The 17337-nt window shown below is 44.1% G+C and overlaps 2 protein-coding genes across 6 annotated transcripts in view; one reads left to right on the plus strand and one right to left on the minus strand.

The window, feature by feature from the left end:
* The window catches only part of ino80da (INO80 complex subunit Da), a 48576-nt gene extending 38787 nt beyond the window's left edge, over positions 1-9789 (minus strand). For all 5 annotated transcript variants that reach the window (XR_014619718.1, XR_014619719.1, XR_014619720.1 and 2 more), the window contains exons 1-2: positions 9579-9789; positions 119-365 (exon numbers count right to left, since the gene is read on the minus strand). Coding sequence is in view for 1 of the 5 variants with exons in the window: in XM_084314985.1 (XP_084171111.1) it covers positions 119-336 (218 nt within the window). In the remaining 4 variants the exon portion in view is untranslated. The remainder of the gene's footprint in view (positions 1-118; positions 366-9578) is intronic.
* Positions 9790-10125: 336 nt separating this feature from the next.
* The window catches only part of LOC311228427 (disintegrin and metalloproteinase domain-containing protein 23-like), a gene marked incomplete at both ends in the record, with an annotated part of 69626 nt that continues 62414 nt past the window's right edge, over positions 10126-17337 (plus strand). Inside the window, one exon of the mRNA XM_084314334.1 lies at positions 10126-10158. Coding sequence (XP_084170460.1) covers positions 10126-10158 — 33 coding nt within the window. The remainder of the gene's footprint in view (positions 10159-17337) is intronic.

The following is a 17337-nucleotide window of genomic DNA, read 5'->3' on the forward strand; positions in this document are numbered from 1 at the left end:
GAAAGGTTAACCTTCTGTAGTGTGGTAGTGAAAGGGTTAACACATACTGTACACAATCGTGACCGACATCCTCGGGTGTCATCATAAGCGGGGGTGGGTGACACACAGAAAGGCTCACCTGCGGTCCTCAGACTCGGGGATGGGGTTGGTACATCGTTGGCTGTTGTACTTGGCCACATATTCACATTGCTTGAAGGGGGCAGTTTTATCCTCCAGAACGTGACGGATACAGAAGGCATAGCCATTCAGCCGGCGCTGCTTGCAGAGCTTGGGGCTGTACGAGCACAATGGCTTATTGTCCACCTCCGAGAAGTGTATGTGTTTGCCCTCATACATCACGTGACTCTTGTCCTTGAGTACATCAGCTGATGGGAGAGAGAGAGTCGGGAGAAATTGACAAATGCATCACAAAACACTTGGCATGATAAGAGCAACTTACATTTAGTAATTTAGCTGAACACTTTTATACAAAGCGACTTACAAGTTCTGTACGACAAGTTAGTCAGCAGGAAGGAAAGGTACAACTCTTTCAGCTGAGTAACAATGTTCATCAAACAGTGTTGAAACTTGGGTTGGAAGTTTTTTGAGTGCATAGTAGTAGAGACATGTATAGTAGGAACTAGGAAGAGAATGATAGACAGTAAGAAGGTTGATTGAAGAAGTGTGTTTTTAGTCGACTACGACTTTAGTTACTAACTAACTCGAAAGGGCATACAAACCATCATCTGCACCTTTGATTACACTTTTACGTTCTCATATTATAATATTCAGAGTTAATTATATTGTTCACACTGTTATTTTTATTTCCTATGTTTATGCCTTTCTACTATTACCCTGCCCATACCTGCACCCGCATTTCATTGTATACTTGTATGCCGTGACAATTAAAACTCTTGACTTGACTTGACTCTTGACTTACCTCCCCCCTCCCCCATGCTTTTATGATGCCCAAATTTCCCCAAGGGGATCAATAAAGGAATATCTCATCTTATCTTGCCCTGCTTTACACAGGCAAACACATACTTGCCAAGAGAAACGGGAACGTTCCGTCGTTGCAATGGTAGAACCCAATTTATCCAGACTGACAAAGATGCTATTCAATATGAGATCTGCTCAAGTCACAACCAGATTCTGAAATGCTCCAACTTGAGTTTGAGACGACAACATATGACATATCGTGCCAGTTAAGGTACCTAGTGTACACTGCACCTTGTGTATACTGTACCTAGTGTACACTGCACCTTGTGTATACCGTTTACTCTTACTCATAGTAGCCTATATATTCAGATTACTGTATTGCCTAAAATATAATTATAACGTATAATATAACCAATAGGGCATACAGACGCTCATCTGCACCTTTGTTACTTTACACTGTTTATTCGTCTCATATTTTTATATCCAGATCTCTTTTTATTGCCTATATGTATGTATTTCTACCATTACCCTGCCCATACTTGTACCTCCCCTCCCCCATGCTGCTATGACGCCCAACTTTCCTCAAGGGGATCAATAAAGGAATATCTTATCTTATATGTTTTAGCTGCAAGTGAGAAAAATGGAAATTCAACAAGTAGCTACATGCATCAGTAGCATATTTTGGCACAGGTCACACAGCTCATGTAGTTAATTATGTGTGTTCAGCAGTGGCTATGTCTGTGGTATGGATAATGGGGTTTCACTGTAACACAACTTTCAGTAATTGCTTGCTCTAAGCTATATTATAAACCATAGACAGTACGTACGCTGTTATCATGGATTGGCAACGATATGAGACCATAAGTCTTATTAGTTCAATGTTGGTTCAGATTATAAAGGGAGTAGGGACCGCTTCTTTTATACACACTATCCCTTTCATTCTCAAGTTTCACAATCGATCTGACACACTGGACGCTATTTCCTCAATCAAATCAAATCAAATTTATTTGTAAGGCCCGACAACACACGTTAATGTCCCCATGCGCCGTACACGTCTTCTTTAAACAGGTGAAGAAGAAACACAACAATAAGTCAAGAACAGAACAAGAACACCATAAGGTCCAACAAATTTAAAATAAATGCAAATAAATGAAAGAATGCAAGCACTCCCAGACATACCCCACACGAAGGTAAGGAAAAACTCACTAAAACCTAACAATAGGGAAAAAATGCTCCACAGGCAGTGTGGAGGAGAGAAACCTTAGAAGGGCCATTCAAGGGGGGATCTCCCTTCTTAGATGTCTAGTAGTGTTGCAGACTAACAGTTGGTAAGCATGCACTCATGTGTGTAGTGAAACACAGATGAGTGCATGCGATAGCAACTGAACATTTTGAAAGATTAAAGATAGAGCTAATAGTGAATCTATTTCAAACGAACGGTGTGTACCTTCCTTGACGGTCACATGACAGACGGCAATCGGCTAGTACAGGAAAAACGACTACTAGGGTCAAATTAGCTTGATCGTACTCAATTGATTGATTGATTGAAAACTTTATTTAACAGATTGCAGAATGGGTACAATACAGTACGGCTCAATACACACAATTGTTAAGGGGATGCAGACCAGAAAAAGACTTTCGTCTTGTTTACATCAGGGTCCCCCATTTTCAATTCATCATAACATTTATGACATACAGGTAGACAGTACTGATACATCTATACATTCAATCACATTTAACGTTATAGCTGAGCTGAGCACTCAAGAAGAACTTTTGGTTCAGCTAGATAGTTAACTTTAACTTACGTTTGTTAAGAGTGTGGCAGCTTCAGAATGGAACATGTTGCAAACGGGTTGCTAGTAACTGGTACATCATTAAAATGATTAACTAGGTGTACTGGTACATCATTAAAATGATCGTTAGGTTATGACTATAACCAAGTTCTGTTAGTATGGTGACGCTCGGCGTCACTCTCTGCACTGTCCTCGCACACTGAATAAAGACCACAATGTACCTTTAATCTAGGGGTGGACGGTATGGTCTAAAATTTATATCACGGTATAATTTGAAGCATAGACGGTAACGGTATATATCACGGTATCAGTGTTTCCGTTAGAATAATTTTTTTTGCCTGATAGGCAGGCTATATAAAGAATGACATCCTCAAGGCATGTAGATTTATAATATTTTAACTTAAAACTAGGCTACTTTTGCGTATAAAGTCATTATATTCCAAATAAAATAAGTCCCGAGTCGAGACTCCGTCCTGCTCCCATTGCAAACAGCGGGGCTGGATTTTGCTAGAAGCATATGTAGCTGCAGAGCCGCAGAGCCATGGGCGCTTTCAGGTCTGGTCACAATTCAGCCGTTGGGTGGGGGGGGGGGGGGGGGGCGCTGTTGAGCGGGCCTGTGACCAGACCTAAAAGCGCCCCTGGTTCTGCGGCTCTGCAGCTGCATATGCTTCTAGCAAAATCCAGCCCCGCTGTTTGCACTGGGAGCAGGACGTCCTCCCACTGCAGCCGTCGTTATCATAACACTACACACATATCATAATGTTTACAGCAAACTGTAGTTGATCACCAGGTATGTTTTATTAACGTAGAATAATTCATATAAGAAAAACGATAGGGAAATCCCTTACCTTTCTCCACTGGTTAAAAATGCCAGGAACTGAAATTGAAACTTGCTGTGCGCCGCGGTGATATGTGTTTATTATGAAATGACAATTACGTGTTGACACGCCCACTGCGCGAAGCCTCCTAAATAACTTTTTCCAGTTTGCACATATCTATTATCTATGACTAATTCTATCTATTTTTAGGGGCAAATGCGATTGAAATAGTCGCGCTGTGGTTACATGACGTCATTGCTATTTTACAGCTGCCCTACCGGTTACACGGTATAGTGAAAATCCATACCGTAGAGCAAATTCATACCGTTTATACCGTCCACCCCTACTTTAATCCCAATATTTGTCTGACCACACCCCTATCAGCTTACCCATATAAGCAGGGGTGGGGCCACCCACTCGCTCGGCGTCACTCTCTGCACAAGGGAGGCCGAGCGAGAGCCATCGGCCGACAAATACACCCCGCTGAAAGCCCCCCACAACCATCAGAACAGGGAGGGCCGAGCCCCCCCGACCCACCCTAATGGAGGGCACCCCCCCTATTGGAGGTTTCCCGGGAAGGCGACGGACCCGACCGTGCGAAGAGGCACTCAAGCAACTCAACGCACAGGGTGAGCAGACCGTGGCCTGACCCCACGACTACACACACAACCCGCATGCCACCCGGGAACGAACGGAGGGAACAACCTTGTTACTGCCCCCAGAATCACGGGGTCAAGGGCAAACCAAACCCCGTGGCAAGGCCGTAGCAGCGGAGCGTGAAGGAAGGCCCAGACCCACCAAAGGGACTGGACCCCCTGGAATGGGGGCCCGGAAAAGTCCATGATGCCAGCATCAAGACCCCACCAGGTGGGCACTTAGTGACCCCGCCCCCCACATCGCCAGCGTATTCGGACAAAGGCCCCTCAGCCGAGCGGGCCCTGTCCCCCCAATAGTACCCCGCCTGGCACACTGACCCTGCAGAACAGGCAGTCAGCATGGCCGTAAGCACACAAAAAAGGTTAACCAACGGAAGCAGGCAGCGCACCGGGGAAAAACCAGGCAACAGGCTGTTAACCCTAGCCTGGAGACTGCGGACGAGACAGGCGCCAGAGGGAACAGCTGAACACAGCCGCCCCGGCGGAAGGGGCGTATGCTGGCGTTGTTGGATGACCAAGCCTCCATTTAAAAACCCCCACCCAGAGGGGTTGAGGCAGAGAAGGCTGACACGATTGGCAGACGTCATGAACGTGCAGGGGCACCCTCAACCGGGTAACCCGGGAGTTGACACTGCTCCAACACACCAGGGAATCAACCACCTTGGTGTTACCCAATGCGGTGGTTGTTCCTATAACCCCTCAAGAAAAAACTCCAAAACACACCTGCAGGTATACACCGGCTATACCGCAGTACAAGTGTTTCAGTTTTCAAAAAAGGGTTAACCCAGGCCTACGGGTCGACGAAACATGACTTCGGACCGGGCCCGGCGATACGGGAAGCACAGGGTCACCAGAGGAGGCCAAAGACCACCCCAACAGGCCCCTCTTCGCCATGCGTGAGAGAGGAGCGAAAAAGAATGGAGAACCAGCCCCAAGCACACCGTACTTGGTATTCCCAGGCGGTCTCCCAACCAAGTACTAACCAGGACCAACCTGTGTAGCGGCCGAGATCTGACGAGATCGAGCGTGTACAGGTTGGCATGGCCGTAAGCCATTACGACAGTGCCGAGTAAAAAATTTACCCAACCAGGGTCTCCATAGCGCTTAACCCTGTGACACCCGGACCGACCTGGCATTTTTCCCCCTGAAAAAAGCCCAAGTCCCTCAGGGTACCAGAACAGCAGATCTGCATCCCCGGCGGACAACGGGTTCAACTGATCCGGACCAGCGTGACCAGAACCAGTCCCGTGCCCTAACCACGCCGACATGCCTACTCCAGGAGAAGGGGCAGATATGCGTGTTGATCTCAAACATGAAAAGAAGGCGCCACCCAGACTTTCTGCTGTGCACACGCCCAATATTCCAGGCCGTGGGACCAGGAAACTCCCCCCCCCCGCCCCCCTCACCCTGTAACGTGCCGAACCGCAACATGACAGGAACCTTGAAGGACAGGTGGGTTTACCCCTGACCAACAGAAAAGAAGGGGGAGGAAAGGTTACCAGTTCACCCCTGTACGACCCCACACCCATGATACGATGTAATGACAAAAAGAGAGTATGACACAGTCATAGTCAGCTCCATGAAGCGTCCGACAGCTTCACACAGCGCATGAGCTAACCTGCTATCTGATTTTTACTAAGGAAAAAACACAGAATAGAGAGGGCTCTCCAAGAGCCCCGGTACCAAACTTACACATGTGCTTCTGTGGCCAGTCCAACCCAGTTGTAGGTCACATGACACACACAACCCATCATTACCTACAAAAAATTGCAAAAACACTCTACAGAGGAACGCCGTTTTTCATAATGAGAGAATACATAATTCTCGATTAGTATCGGCCACAGGCCTTGCTAAGCACACACGAAAGCGACCAAACAATCTTTTATTTTAGGAAAATAAAGTTTCTCCAGCAGTTTTAGCACAACCACAGCAATCAAGCTAAGGGTTACATCGTATCCCTACCACACAGTGACACAATGTAGTGCAACAACATGTCTGAGAGGAGGATGAAGAAGTCCCCAGGGAACCGGGGGGAAACACAATCCTCCTACTTTACCCTTAATACGGCCAGTTAAAACAGGAAAACCTGTTAACATGTGAACACACTGTTCATTGTCATTACAGGCTGAGAAAAGAATCATTCTTTACTCATTTGTCACTAAGCATAGCTTTATAGGTTAGTTAACCCCCTTAGTTGTGAGTACACGGTACATATAAACACACATGATGTTTCTCAACACAACAAACCAGATCATTTTCACATCTGTAACAACAACCCGATTTGCATGGAGAAGCTAAATACCAGTGACAAGACAATTCACACATAACTCGCGTCGTATCCTAAATGTAGTGCAGCAACACTCGTTTTGGAAAACACCGTTATTTACAAAACATTTAGAAGGGAAAGCCAGAAGAAGTGTACAAGGTCTGGCCAAACCTTGCCTACCCGGAGCGTAGATCAAGCGAAGTGCAGTCTCAAGGCACCGTAGTAAACACAGCCGTACTGTGTTGTCGATCTGGGCAACGTCGCCGCTCCATCCCGTCGCTACGGTCCCCCTTGTTGACGCAGTCCTTGCCGTCCTGGCCCAGGGCAGGTTCGACGAACATCCTCTGTCAAAGATGACGTCGTAGTCAAGAGTGTTTAAAACATGTTATAATCAAAGCACGTTCAACAGAGTAGCATTAAGCTAACGGCCGCTCTAACCGTCGGTCGCTACCACCCCTGCCCGCGAGACGCCGAGCGAACGGCGCACGCGACCAGAGGGGAGACTTCGAATCCCCCCCGCCTCTCCCCGTGAGGGAGAGAGGAGTTGGGAACCGCGGCGGCGCGCAAGGGGCCGGAGCCACCCCGCGCTGGGCCTCGGCCGATAGCAGCAAGCTAACGTTTCCTAGCCTAGTGATCACAGCAGGCTAGCGCCGCAGCTAACAGCTGACTGGCCAACAGTAGGCCACCACTAGCATGTAAGCTAAGCAGCCATCACCTGAACTTGTACACAATGATATAACACTCACTCAGACAGGCCGCCGTTCTGAAACCCTCCTCACTTTTTAAGAGAAAAGAGAAACAAGATGTTAACACAGTTTTACAACGTGATTTTACCAACACCCGACGGAGCCAGCACAATACCCAAATGGCCTGTAGCTGACTTGAACACAGATCTTCCGCTACCGAACATCTATGCCCATATTTCCTTGTGAGGAATACTCTCATTTGGATATGAAAGATGGGGCTCACGGTGACAGAGAAAACATCCACTCGTCCAGAAAACACAGGGATCACCAGTGTTAATGGTCGTGGCCCACTAGTTAAACTATAATGGGCTTCAGACCAAGGTCTTCTGTCGCCTAAGAGGCTGAACAAAGGACCCTAGTCTGGGGCCGGTTTTCATAAACATTGTCAACTAGCCCCCATAGCACTAACAGACAAGTGGAGCTTGCCAGCAAAACATAACTCACCAAACCTGGAACCCACCACTTCTCACAACAGCGGTGCGTCCTACAGCCCAGCTGTGTCTTTACCGCAACCAGCACACAGCAAGGACTGCAGTTGGAAAAGCATGTAGCGGCGCGAACTCCCAATACGAAAACCGGTGGAGGATTTTTAGAATGATCATCATCTTCCAGACACTCCAGTACGAAGACAATATCGCCGTATTTTCTCGAAAATAGTGAGAGAGAAAATAAAGATATGATGTCAACGTATCCTTGTTTTCCAACTCTTCTCCTACCATCACATCACTTCAAGTGGGGATCTACCGAGGCACTTCCTTGTGGTGAAAGCGAGAAAGGAGGCGAGTGGGTGGCCCCACCCCAGCTTATATGGGTAAACTGATAGGGGTGTGGTCAGACAAATATTGGGATTAAAGGTACATTGTGGTCTTTATTCAGTGCGCGTGCACGTGTGCGAGGACAGTGCAGAGAGTGACGCCGAGCGAGAGCCATACGATACAGAACTATGTGTACTGGTACATCATTAACTAGGTGTACTGGTACATCATCATTAGCATGATTAACTAGGTGTACTGGTACATCATTAACATGATTAACTAGGTGTACTTACTGGTACATCATTAACATGATTAACTAGGTGTACTTACTGGTACATCATTAACATGATTAACTAGGTGTACTGGTACATCATTAAAATGATTAACTAGGTGTACTGTTACATCATTAACATGATTAACTAGGTGTACCGGTACATCATTAACATGATTAACTAGGTGTACCAGGTACATCATTAACAACATGATTAACTAGGTGTACTGGTACATCATTAACATGATTAACTAGGTGTACTGGTACATCATTAAAATGATCAACTAGGTGTACTGGTACATCATTAACATGATTAACTAGGTGTACTGGTACATCATTAACATGATTAACTAGGTGTACTGGTCCATCAGTAAAATGATTAACTAGGTGTAACTAAGTGTAGCTATGTAGTTAGTAAAGACTGCTTAGCAAACTAGTAACAAGTAGCCGAAATTGCTCACCAATGTTAAACAGCAAACGCTGCCAATAATGTAACGTAATATACATGTGTGGTTATTATAACACGATCACAACAATGACCAACCAATCAATAACTGTAGTTAACGTCAGATAATAATAACGTTACTTAGCTTTTAGCAAGAGGAGGCTAATAACGTTACCATCCATCCATCTAGCCAACCCTGGCTGCTACACCGACGTTAGCAAACATGTTAGTAAACATAGATAAAAACCATATCTAGCGGTAAATGTTTGGCAGTTTAACCAGCAGCGTTAGTGCGATGTTAGTGAGAGGGTCGTCCCGCAGAGGAGGGTTCGGTGTCGGTACTGAACTAAACCTTCAGTGAGATGATAACTGTGGTTCAGCTTCCAGAGCTAACAACACTCAACACTGTAGAGGCTGCATTATTATTATTATAAACATTTATACTTTCAGCTTAATGTCCCATTTGTGTATAAAACATTGATACATTTGTAAGTTAAATAAATATTCGTTGTAATAAATCAGGATTTCAAAGAATATAGAACATAGCTGCTCTCCAGACAAAAGGCCCGGAGGCCCCGCGGACCGTGAAGGCCTCTTCAGACACAACAAGCTCCGGATTCACCGACGTTTTTATAAAAAAGGACAAAACACGATTAAATAAAAACATATCCAAGAGCGGCCACGCGACCCCCCAACCCATTATATAGAGCGAGATATTCACACTCGACGGGGTTATTATTTGATGAAGTGTTACAAAGGAATAATACATATGAACTAGAAAAACGTAAATAATAATAATGGGCCTCATCGGTCGTTTGTAAAAGCAGCGGCCGCGAGTAGCCGCGGTGTCCGCCCCGTGGTCGCTCCCAGACGGGGTGTGGTTGTGACTCGAGGCCGCGGCTCCGCTTACCTTCTGCTCAGGGGCTCCGCTCCGCACAGAGTCACGGCCGCAATGTCTCCGAGAAGCAGCGCGGCGATCCGCGCATCGAGATCCGGGATTTCAACCTACGAACATTGATCTTCACCGAATTCAATATATATATTAAAATACAGATGCATGTATAAATCTAGATTATTATTCTCCACAGCTAGCATGAGTTGGGAGGCTGCTGAGGGCTTTTGGTTGGGTCCACACGGCAGACTACATCACACAGCACCTCCTACAGGCGCCGCGGGGACATGACACCATCTGAGGAGGAACAACAAGCTCCACTACCATGTTGGAAACATTCTACTGTTCATACTACTACTACTGTACCATACATGTGGTGAAGAGATAGAGCTAGTGATGAAGAAGCTCCACTACCATGTTGGAAACATTCTACTGTTCATACTACTACTGTACCATACATGTGGTGAAGAGATAGAGCTAGTGATGAAGAAGCTCCACCACTACCATGTTGGAAACATTCTACTGTTCATACTACTACTGTACCATACTACTGTGTGGTGAAGAGATGGAGCTAGTGATGAAGAAGCTCCACTACCATGTTGGAAACATTCTACTGTTCATACTACTACTGTACCATACTACTGTGTGGTGAAGAGATGAAGTGATGAAGAAGTGCAATGTTGTTATCTCTCTTGTCGTCGTGCTTTAGTGACAGTGTTGTTGCCATTCTGTTACATTTTAAAACGACAATGTTGTTCTTTGAGGAACAGACCCCATTAAAGTCCTGCATTAAGTGTTTTAATTGCAGCAGCAGCAGCAGCCACCCGGCTCCCATCCTCCTTCTTTATGGATTGATTGATTGATTGATTGATTGATTGATTGATTGAAAAGTTTATTAACAGATTGCAGAATGGGTACAGTACAGTACAGCTCAATACATACAATTGTTAAGGGGATGCAGACCAGAGAAAGACTTTCATCTTGTTTACATCAGGGTCCCCCATTTTCAATTCATCATAACATACATGACATACAGATAGACAGTACTGCTACATCTATAGATACATTTATGACACATCAGATTTGCAAATACAGTACTGTTTGTGATACAAAAAGTGTCCAGAAAAAGAGTGTATATACATTTGACGTAGAAACTGTACATTGGAGGAGGTTGGGTGGGGTGGGTGGGGGCTGTACATTGGGGGGGGGGGGGGCACTGTACACTGTACATTGGAATACTGACAAAGCCATACTTGGTATTTTACTGTACAACTGGGTTAGGGGCCAGTTTTGAATTGCAGTCTCCCGTAGGTGTTCTTTCAGAGTGTTTTTGAAAGTGGGTAGTGATTTACATTCCTTTACAGCTTTGGGTAGGGCGTTCCACATTGATGTGGCATAATTGCGAAACGTGTTTAGTCCCTTGTTTGAGCCGAATCTGGGTTTAACATGATTTGTGGAGCTCCCTCTGGTGTTGTGATCGTGGTATTCACTGACCTTTGGGAAGTATTTTGACATGTACATGGGTACCTTGGTCGCGTAGTGTATCTTGTAGACCAGGCCCATTGCAAGTTGCTGTACTCTGTCGTCTACTCTAAGCCATCCTAGGTTGTCAAAGTGGGCAGGGGTGAGGTGGGTTCTAGGAGTCAGGTCAAGCATTGATTGATTGATTGATTGAAAAGTTTATTAACAGATTGCAGAATGGGTACAGTACAGTACAGCTCAATACATACAATTGTTAAGGGGATGCAGACCAGAGAAAGACTTTCGTCTTGTTTACATCAGGGTCCCCCATTTTCAATTCATCATAACATATATGACATACATGACATACAGATAGACAGTACTGCTACATCTATACATTTATGACATCAGATTTGCAAATACAGTACTGTTTGTGATACAAAAGTGTCCAGAAAAGGAGTGTATATACATTTGGCATAGAAACTGTACATTGGAGGAGGTTGGTTGGGTGGGGTGGGGTTGGGTGGGTTGGGTGAGGGCTGTACATTGGAGGTGGGGGGGGGGGGGGGGGGGGGGGGGGTTGGGAAGGGGACACACACACATTTTACACTGTACATTGGAATATTGACAAAGCCTTACTTGGTCATTTACTGTACAACTAGGTTAGGACATTTGTAGGGGCCAGTTTCGAATTGCAGTCTCACGTAGGTGTTTTTTGAGAGTGTTTTTGAAGGTGGGTAGTGATTCACATTCCTTTACAGCTTTAGGCAGGGCGTTCCACATTGATGTGGCATAATTGCGAAACGTGTTTAGTCCCTTGTTTGAGCCGAATCTGGGTTTTACATGATTTGTGGAGCTCCCTCTGGTGTTGTGATCGTGGTATTCACTGACCTTTGGGAAGTATTTTGACATGTACATGGGTACCTTGGTCGCGTAGTGTATCTTGTAGACCAGGCCCATTGCCATGAAGTGCTTTGAGAAGCTAGTGAAGGGCTACATCTGTTCCTCCCTCCCCATCAACCTGGACCCTCTGCAATTTGCATATCGCCCCAACAGGTCCACGGAGGACGCCATAGCCCATGTGCTGCACACAGCAGCATCACACCTGGACAAGAGGCAGGGGAACTATGTGAGAATGCTGTTCATCGACTACAGCTCAGCATTCAATACCATAGTCCCCTCCAAACTCATAGCCAAGCTCAGGGACCTGGGCTTGAACTATGACCTCTGCCAGTGGGTCTTGGACTTCCTGACGGGCAGACCCCAGGTGGTAAGAGCCGGCAACTGCACCTCCTCATCCATCACGCTCAACATAGGGGCCCCCCAGGGCTGTGTTCTGAGCCCCCTCCTCTACTCCCTGTACACACATGACTGCGTAGCACAGCGGAACAACAACACCATCATCAAATTTGCTGATGACACAGTAGTGGTGGGCCTGATCTCTGCCAACGACGAAAGGGCCTACCTGGAAGAGGTAGAGAACCTGTCACAGTGGTGTCAGGAGAACTGCCTCTCCCTGAACGTCAGCAAAACAAAAGAGATGATTGTGGACATCAGGAGGTCGGGGGTCAAGGACTACAGCCCCCTCAGCATCGACGGGGCACCGGTTGAGAGAGTGAACAGTTTCAAGTACCTCGGAGCCCACATATCCGAGGACTTGACATGGACCACACACATTGACAGTGTTGTGAAGAAGGCACGACAACGCCTCTACTTCCTCAGGCGCCTAAGGAAGTTCCAAGTCAGTCAGAAGATCCTTAGGAACTTCTACTCATGTACAATAGAGAGCATCCTGACCGGCAACATCACCTCCTGGTTTGGGAATAGCACTGCACAAGACCGTAGCAGACTACAAAGAGTGACACGTTCAGCCGAACGCACAATTGGAGGGGGGCTTCCCACCCTCCAGAACATTTACAACAAGCGGTGCAAGGGGAAGGCTAAGAGAATTATTAAGGACTCGAGCCACCTGAACAACTGCCTCTTTGAACTGCTGCGGTCAGGCAAGCGATACCGGAGTCTTAAGGCGAGCACAGAAAGACTCAGAAGAAGCTTCTATCCCCAGGCCATCAGGCTGCTAAACGAACAATAATCGCTAAACGAACAATAATCACTATGCAACAACCATCAAATGCACACAGCACACACACCCACACGCACACACTCACTCAAACAAACAACACACTGCAGCACCCACTCTCCACACTTTAGATCACACAAACACACTTACACTTTATATTTATTGATAAAGGATTTGCACTACAACTCGTACACCTACTGTGAATTGTACCTAAATTGCACCTCGTCCCATTTCTCCATTTCTGCCTTGCACTATATAGTATTGTATATTAGTACACTGCACAGTATTGTATATTGTATGGTAACTACGTCTATTCTGCATCGAACATTGTACATATGTCTAAACTGAACACTGTGACCTCATTTTTTTACTTCTAATTTTACTATGTTATTTTATTTCATACTTATCTTGTCTTGCACAGTCTCTGGAGCGCAACAGTAAGAAGCATTTTGTACAAAAGTATTCTGTACTTCTGTATGACAACTATTAAAGAAACTTGAAACTTGAAACTTGAAACATACTGGTTTCTATCCATCCTGACTATTGAGTAGTTTTCAATTTCAATCTCTGGATCCTGTACAGATGAGTCTAATTTTGTTTCTGTGAAACACAATATGTTAGCCTTACCGTTTAAAAAAAATTGTTTGATTTCAGCCAGTTTAGGTCTCAGGCTGTTTGTATTAATGTGGAATATATGAAGTCCATTTTTGCTGGTAATCTGATTGATGTCGTCACACTGGAGGTAACTCTGTTCATTTGTGTCCTGTCCTGTGGTGGGGGGAGGGGGGGCGTTGTTGTTGTTTGTGCCATGAGTGGGGAGGGGGGGGAGGGGGTGATCCTTTGTCCTTTGCTGGCCTTGTTCGGTTGGAGGGCGCTCAGTTTTTTGAGTACCTCATCTGTAGTTACCATTTCCGGTTTGAAGTCGTCTTTGTGGACGCCTAGGTTCTTGTAGTATGCTACTATGTGTTCTACCCCATACTGCCCTGAGTGGGAGGGTAGTTTGTTTACCAGTGTTGTGGCTATGTTTGTGAAGAAAGTGTTGAAGTAATTGGCTACATCCAGCTTGTCTGTGGGTTAACCCTGGCCATTATATTTTATATGCGTGGAAACTTATATTTATTTATTGATTTGATTTTAATCTGAGGCAAAAATATATACATACATATTAATTAGGGCTGTCAACGTTAATGCTTTAACTTTGCAGATTAATTTAAATTATTTAAAGCATTAAAATAAAGTAATCTAGATTAATCTAGAGTGAAAAATCTTCAACGTTCTGAACTTTCAGCAGTATATTTGCTTGTTCTTTTTTTGCATCGACTCATGCACCTTTTTGAAAATCATCAGACATGAAGATGGAACACATTTTTGTTGTTAATATGATTTATATATAGTTCATACAAGACATTATCGCCCTCTAAGCCAATCTGCACTTTAACATAGGCCTGGGTTGTTTTTATTTCTGTTAGCGCCGCGGATACAAGAAAGAGGTCTAGCTGAGTCAATGTTGATGGTTTTGTTGAACATTTATATTTCACAGGAGAGAAACTGTATTCAAAGAAAGATATTAAAATAGTCTTTGAATCTAAATATACTTTCTTTGTGTTGATTTTACATTAATTCCATGATTTTACTCAAGTAAATATCTGTGACAAGCTTCGGTCTTAAGTAGAAAAATGCTATTTTTAATCTATTAATTACAGAAAGTTTTGAGATTAATTAGTTAATTATTTTAATCTATTGACAGCACTAATATTAATACTACAACTCTGTACACACATCTGATTAACACTATACTCAGTAGTACTAATTTATATATCTTATACCCAGTTTAATCACCTGTACATTGTATATTACTAATACACTTTACTGTTACATTTGCACTCTAGTTTGGATGCCACATTTCTTTTACTGTACTGTACCTGTGCTGTATGACGACAATACATTTTAATTTAATTTAATCTAATCTAGTATATATATAGTATATATCTAGTATATATATATATATACATATACATATACATATATATATATATATCTTTGTAACTGGAGATCATATTTGGTATTTGTTTTGTCAGTGTCTGTGATCAGCTACCTCGATTTCATGGGAGCACAAGATTCCTTTTAACCTGTTAAACTGTTGCTTAAATTCCTTTCCCCCTTAAATTCTCCTTTAGCAGATTCCAAGATGAGAAAAACATTTTCACCTGTATCTTAGGCCAATGCCATGCTCCTTATCTGCGGTTTCTAACATGAGCTGTACAGTAGGATGTCTAATCTAATTCATACCATGGATGCCATCATATGATATTACATGACAAGCTGGGATGTCATGGGTCCCTATTACCCACAGTTTCCTGCTGCATGGGATGGATATTTCATCACAAACCTTGGAATCTCTTTAAACCAATTTAGTGTCATATCTAGGGGTGGGTACCGAACTCAGTACTTTATTTTTTTTAATCCTCTCTTTCTCCGATTTCATAACTTAACCTAGCCATTTTATTTGGATCATCATCATTCCAATATATTCAGGTGTTAAATTTCATTTTCAAAATGGCTAGGTTAAGTTATGAAAGCTGGAGGGAAAACAACATTGTATTTGAAGTTACTGCACTTTGCCTGTACATTACCTGTATAATTATTTAAGGGAACTGTGCAGCAGAGTGCAGTATCTGCTTTTTGGGGGTTAATTAAAATAATTATGTCATATTTTTGTATGCCTAAAGATTACTTCATTAATACATGTTAAATCTGGGTACTATCATCTATCTACCTATAACACATTTTGGATGGCAAGTCAAAACACTTTAAAGCCATTTTTCACTGTTTGGAAGTTACTGCGGTCTGCCTGGTTTTTGAGTGTGATTTTGTAGTTACTGCAGTTTTTAAAACCCCATATCTCCAAAACTGAGCGACATTAACATCTGAAACTTGGTCACAAGATAAAACATTTATTGACAAGTTCAATTTCACTCATAACTCAATTCTGACTTTTTTTTGAGTTACTGCGGTCTGCCTTGACAGGGCAGTATAGATATAGTGGTATAAATACACATGTAGAGGTACAGATGTAGTGGTATAAATACACATGTAGAGGGGTACAGATATAGTGGTATAAATACACATGTAGAGGGGTACAGATGTAGTGGTATAAATACACATGTAGAGGGGTACAGATATAGTGGTATAAATACACATGTAGAGGGGTACAGATATAGTGGTATAAATACACATGTAGAGGGGTACCTATATTGTAGTATAAATACACATATAGAGAGGTACATGTATAGTGGTATAAATACACATGTAGAGGGGTACAGATATAGTGGTATAAATACACATGTAGAGGGGTACCTATATAGTAGTATAAATACACATATAGAGAGGTACATGTATAGTGGTATAAATACACATGTAGAGGGGTACAGATATAGTGGTATAAATACACATGTAGAGAGGTACCTATATAGTAGTATAAATACACATGTAGAGGGGTACAGATGTAGTGGTATAAATACACATGTAGAGGGGTACAGATATAGTGGTATAAATACACATGTAGAGGGGTACAGATATAGTGGTATAAATACACCTGTAGAGGGGTACAGATATAGTGGTATAAATACACATGTACAGGGGTACAGATATAGTGGTATAAATACAGTGTCAGACCTGTCTCTTTAAGAAAAGTACTACATGGCGGCTGAGTGGCGCAGTGGGCAAGGTGCTCGCCACTAACGCAGGAGATGCTGGTATCGAGCCCAGTTCTCGGCGTTGCTACCGGCTTGGCCGGCCGTCATACTAACACAATTGGCAGTGTTAGAGGGTGGGAAAGCCGGTGGGTGGGGATTTGTCGTTGTGGACAGCGACTCCTACAGGTCGGTTGGGTGACGCCGGTGCGGCGGAAACAGGAAGTGACGGGGGCAGCGTGAGCCTCCCACGCGTTACTCCTCGCCACTGAGAGTTCGAGCTGCTGCGGTGAAAAGATGCGACTGGCTGCCTCCTCGTGTACCGGAGGGGACGCGTGATGCAAGGCTTCTATCCTCACTACAGCCGACCAGTGGGAGGCATAGTCTAGCAACGTTCAAGACATGGGAGGGAATAATTGGAAATACGAAATTGGGATGGGAGAAAAATAGAAAATGGGGAGAAAAAGTGGATAAAAAAAAAAGTACTACATATCAGACCTGTGTCTTTAAGAAAAGTACTACGTGTCAGACCTGTCTCTTTAAG

This window comes from Notolepis coatsorum (genome assembly GCF_963971535.1).
Source record: "Notolepis coatsorum genome assembly, chromosome: 5".
NCBI classification, from domain to species: Eukaryota; Metazoa; Chordata; class Actinopteri; order Aulopiformes; family Paralepididae; genus Notolepis; species Notolepis coatsorum.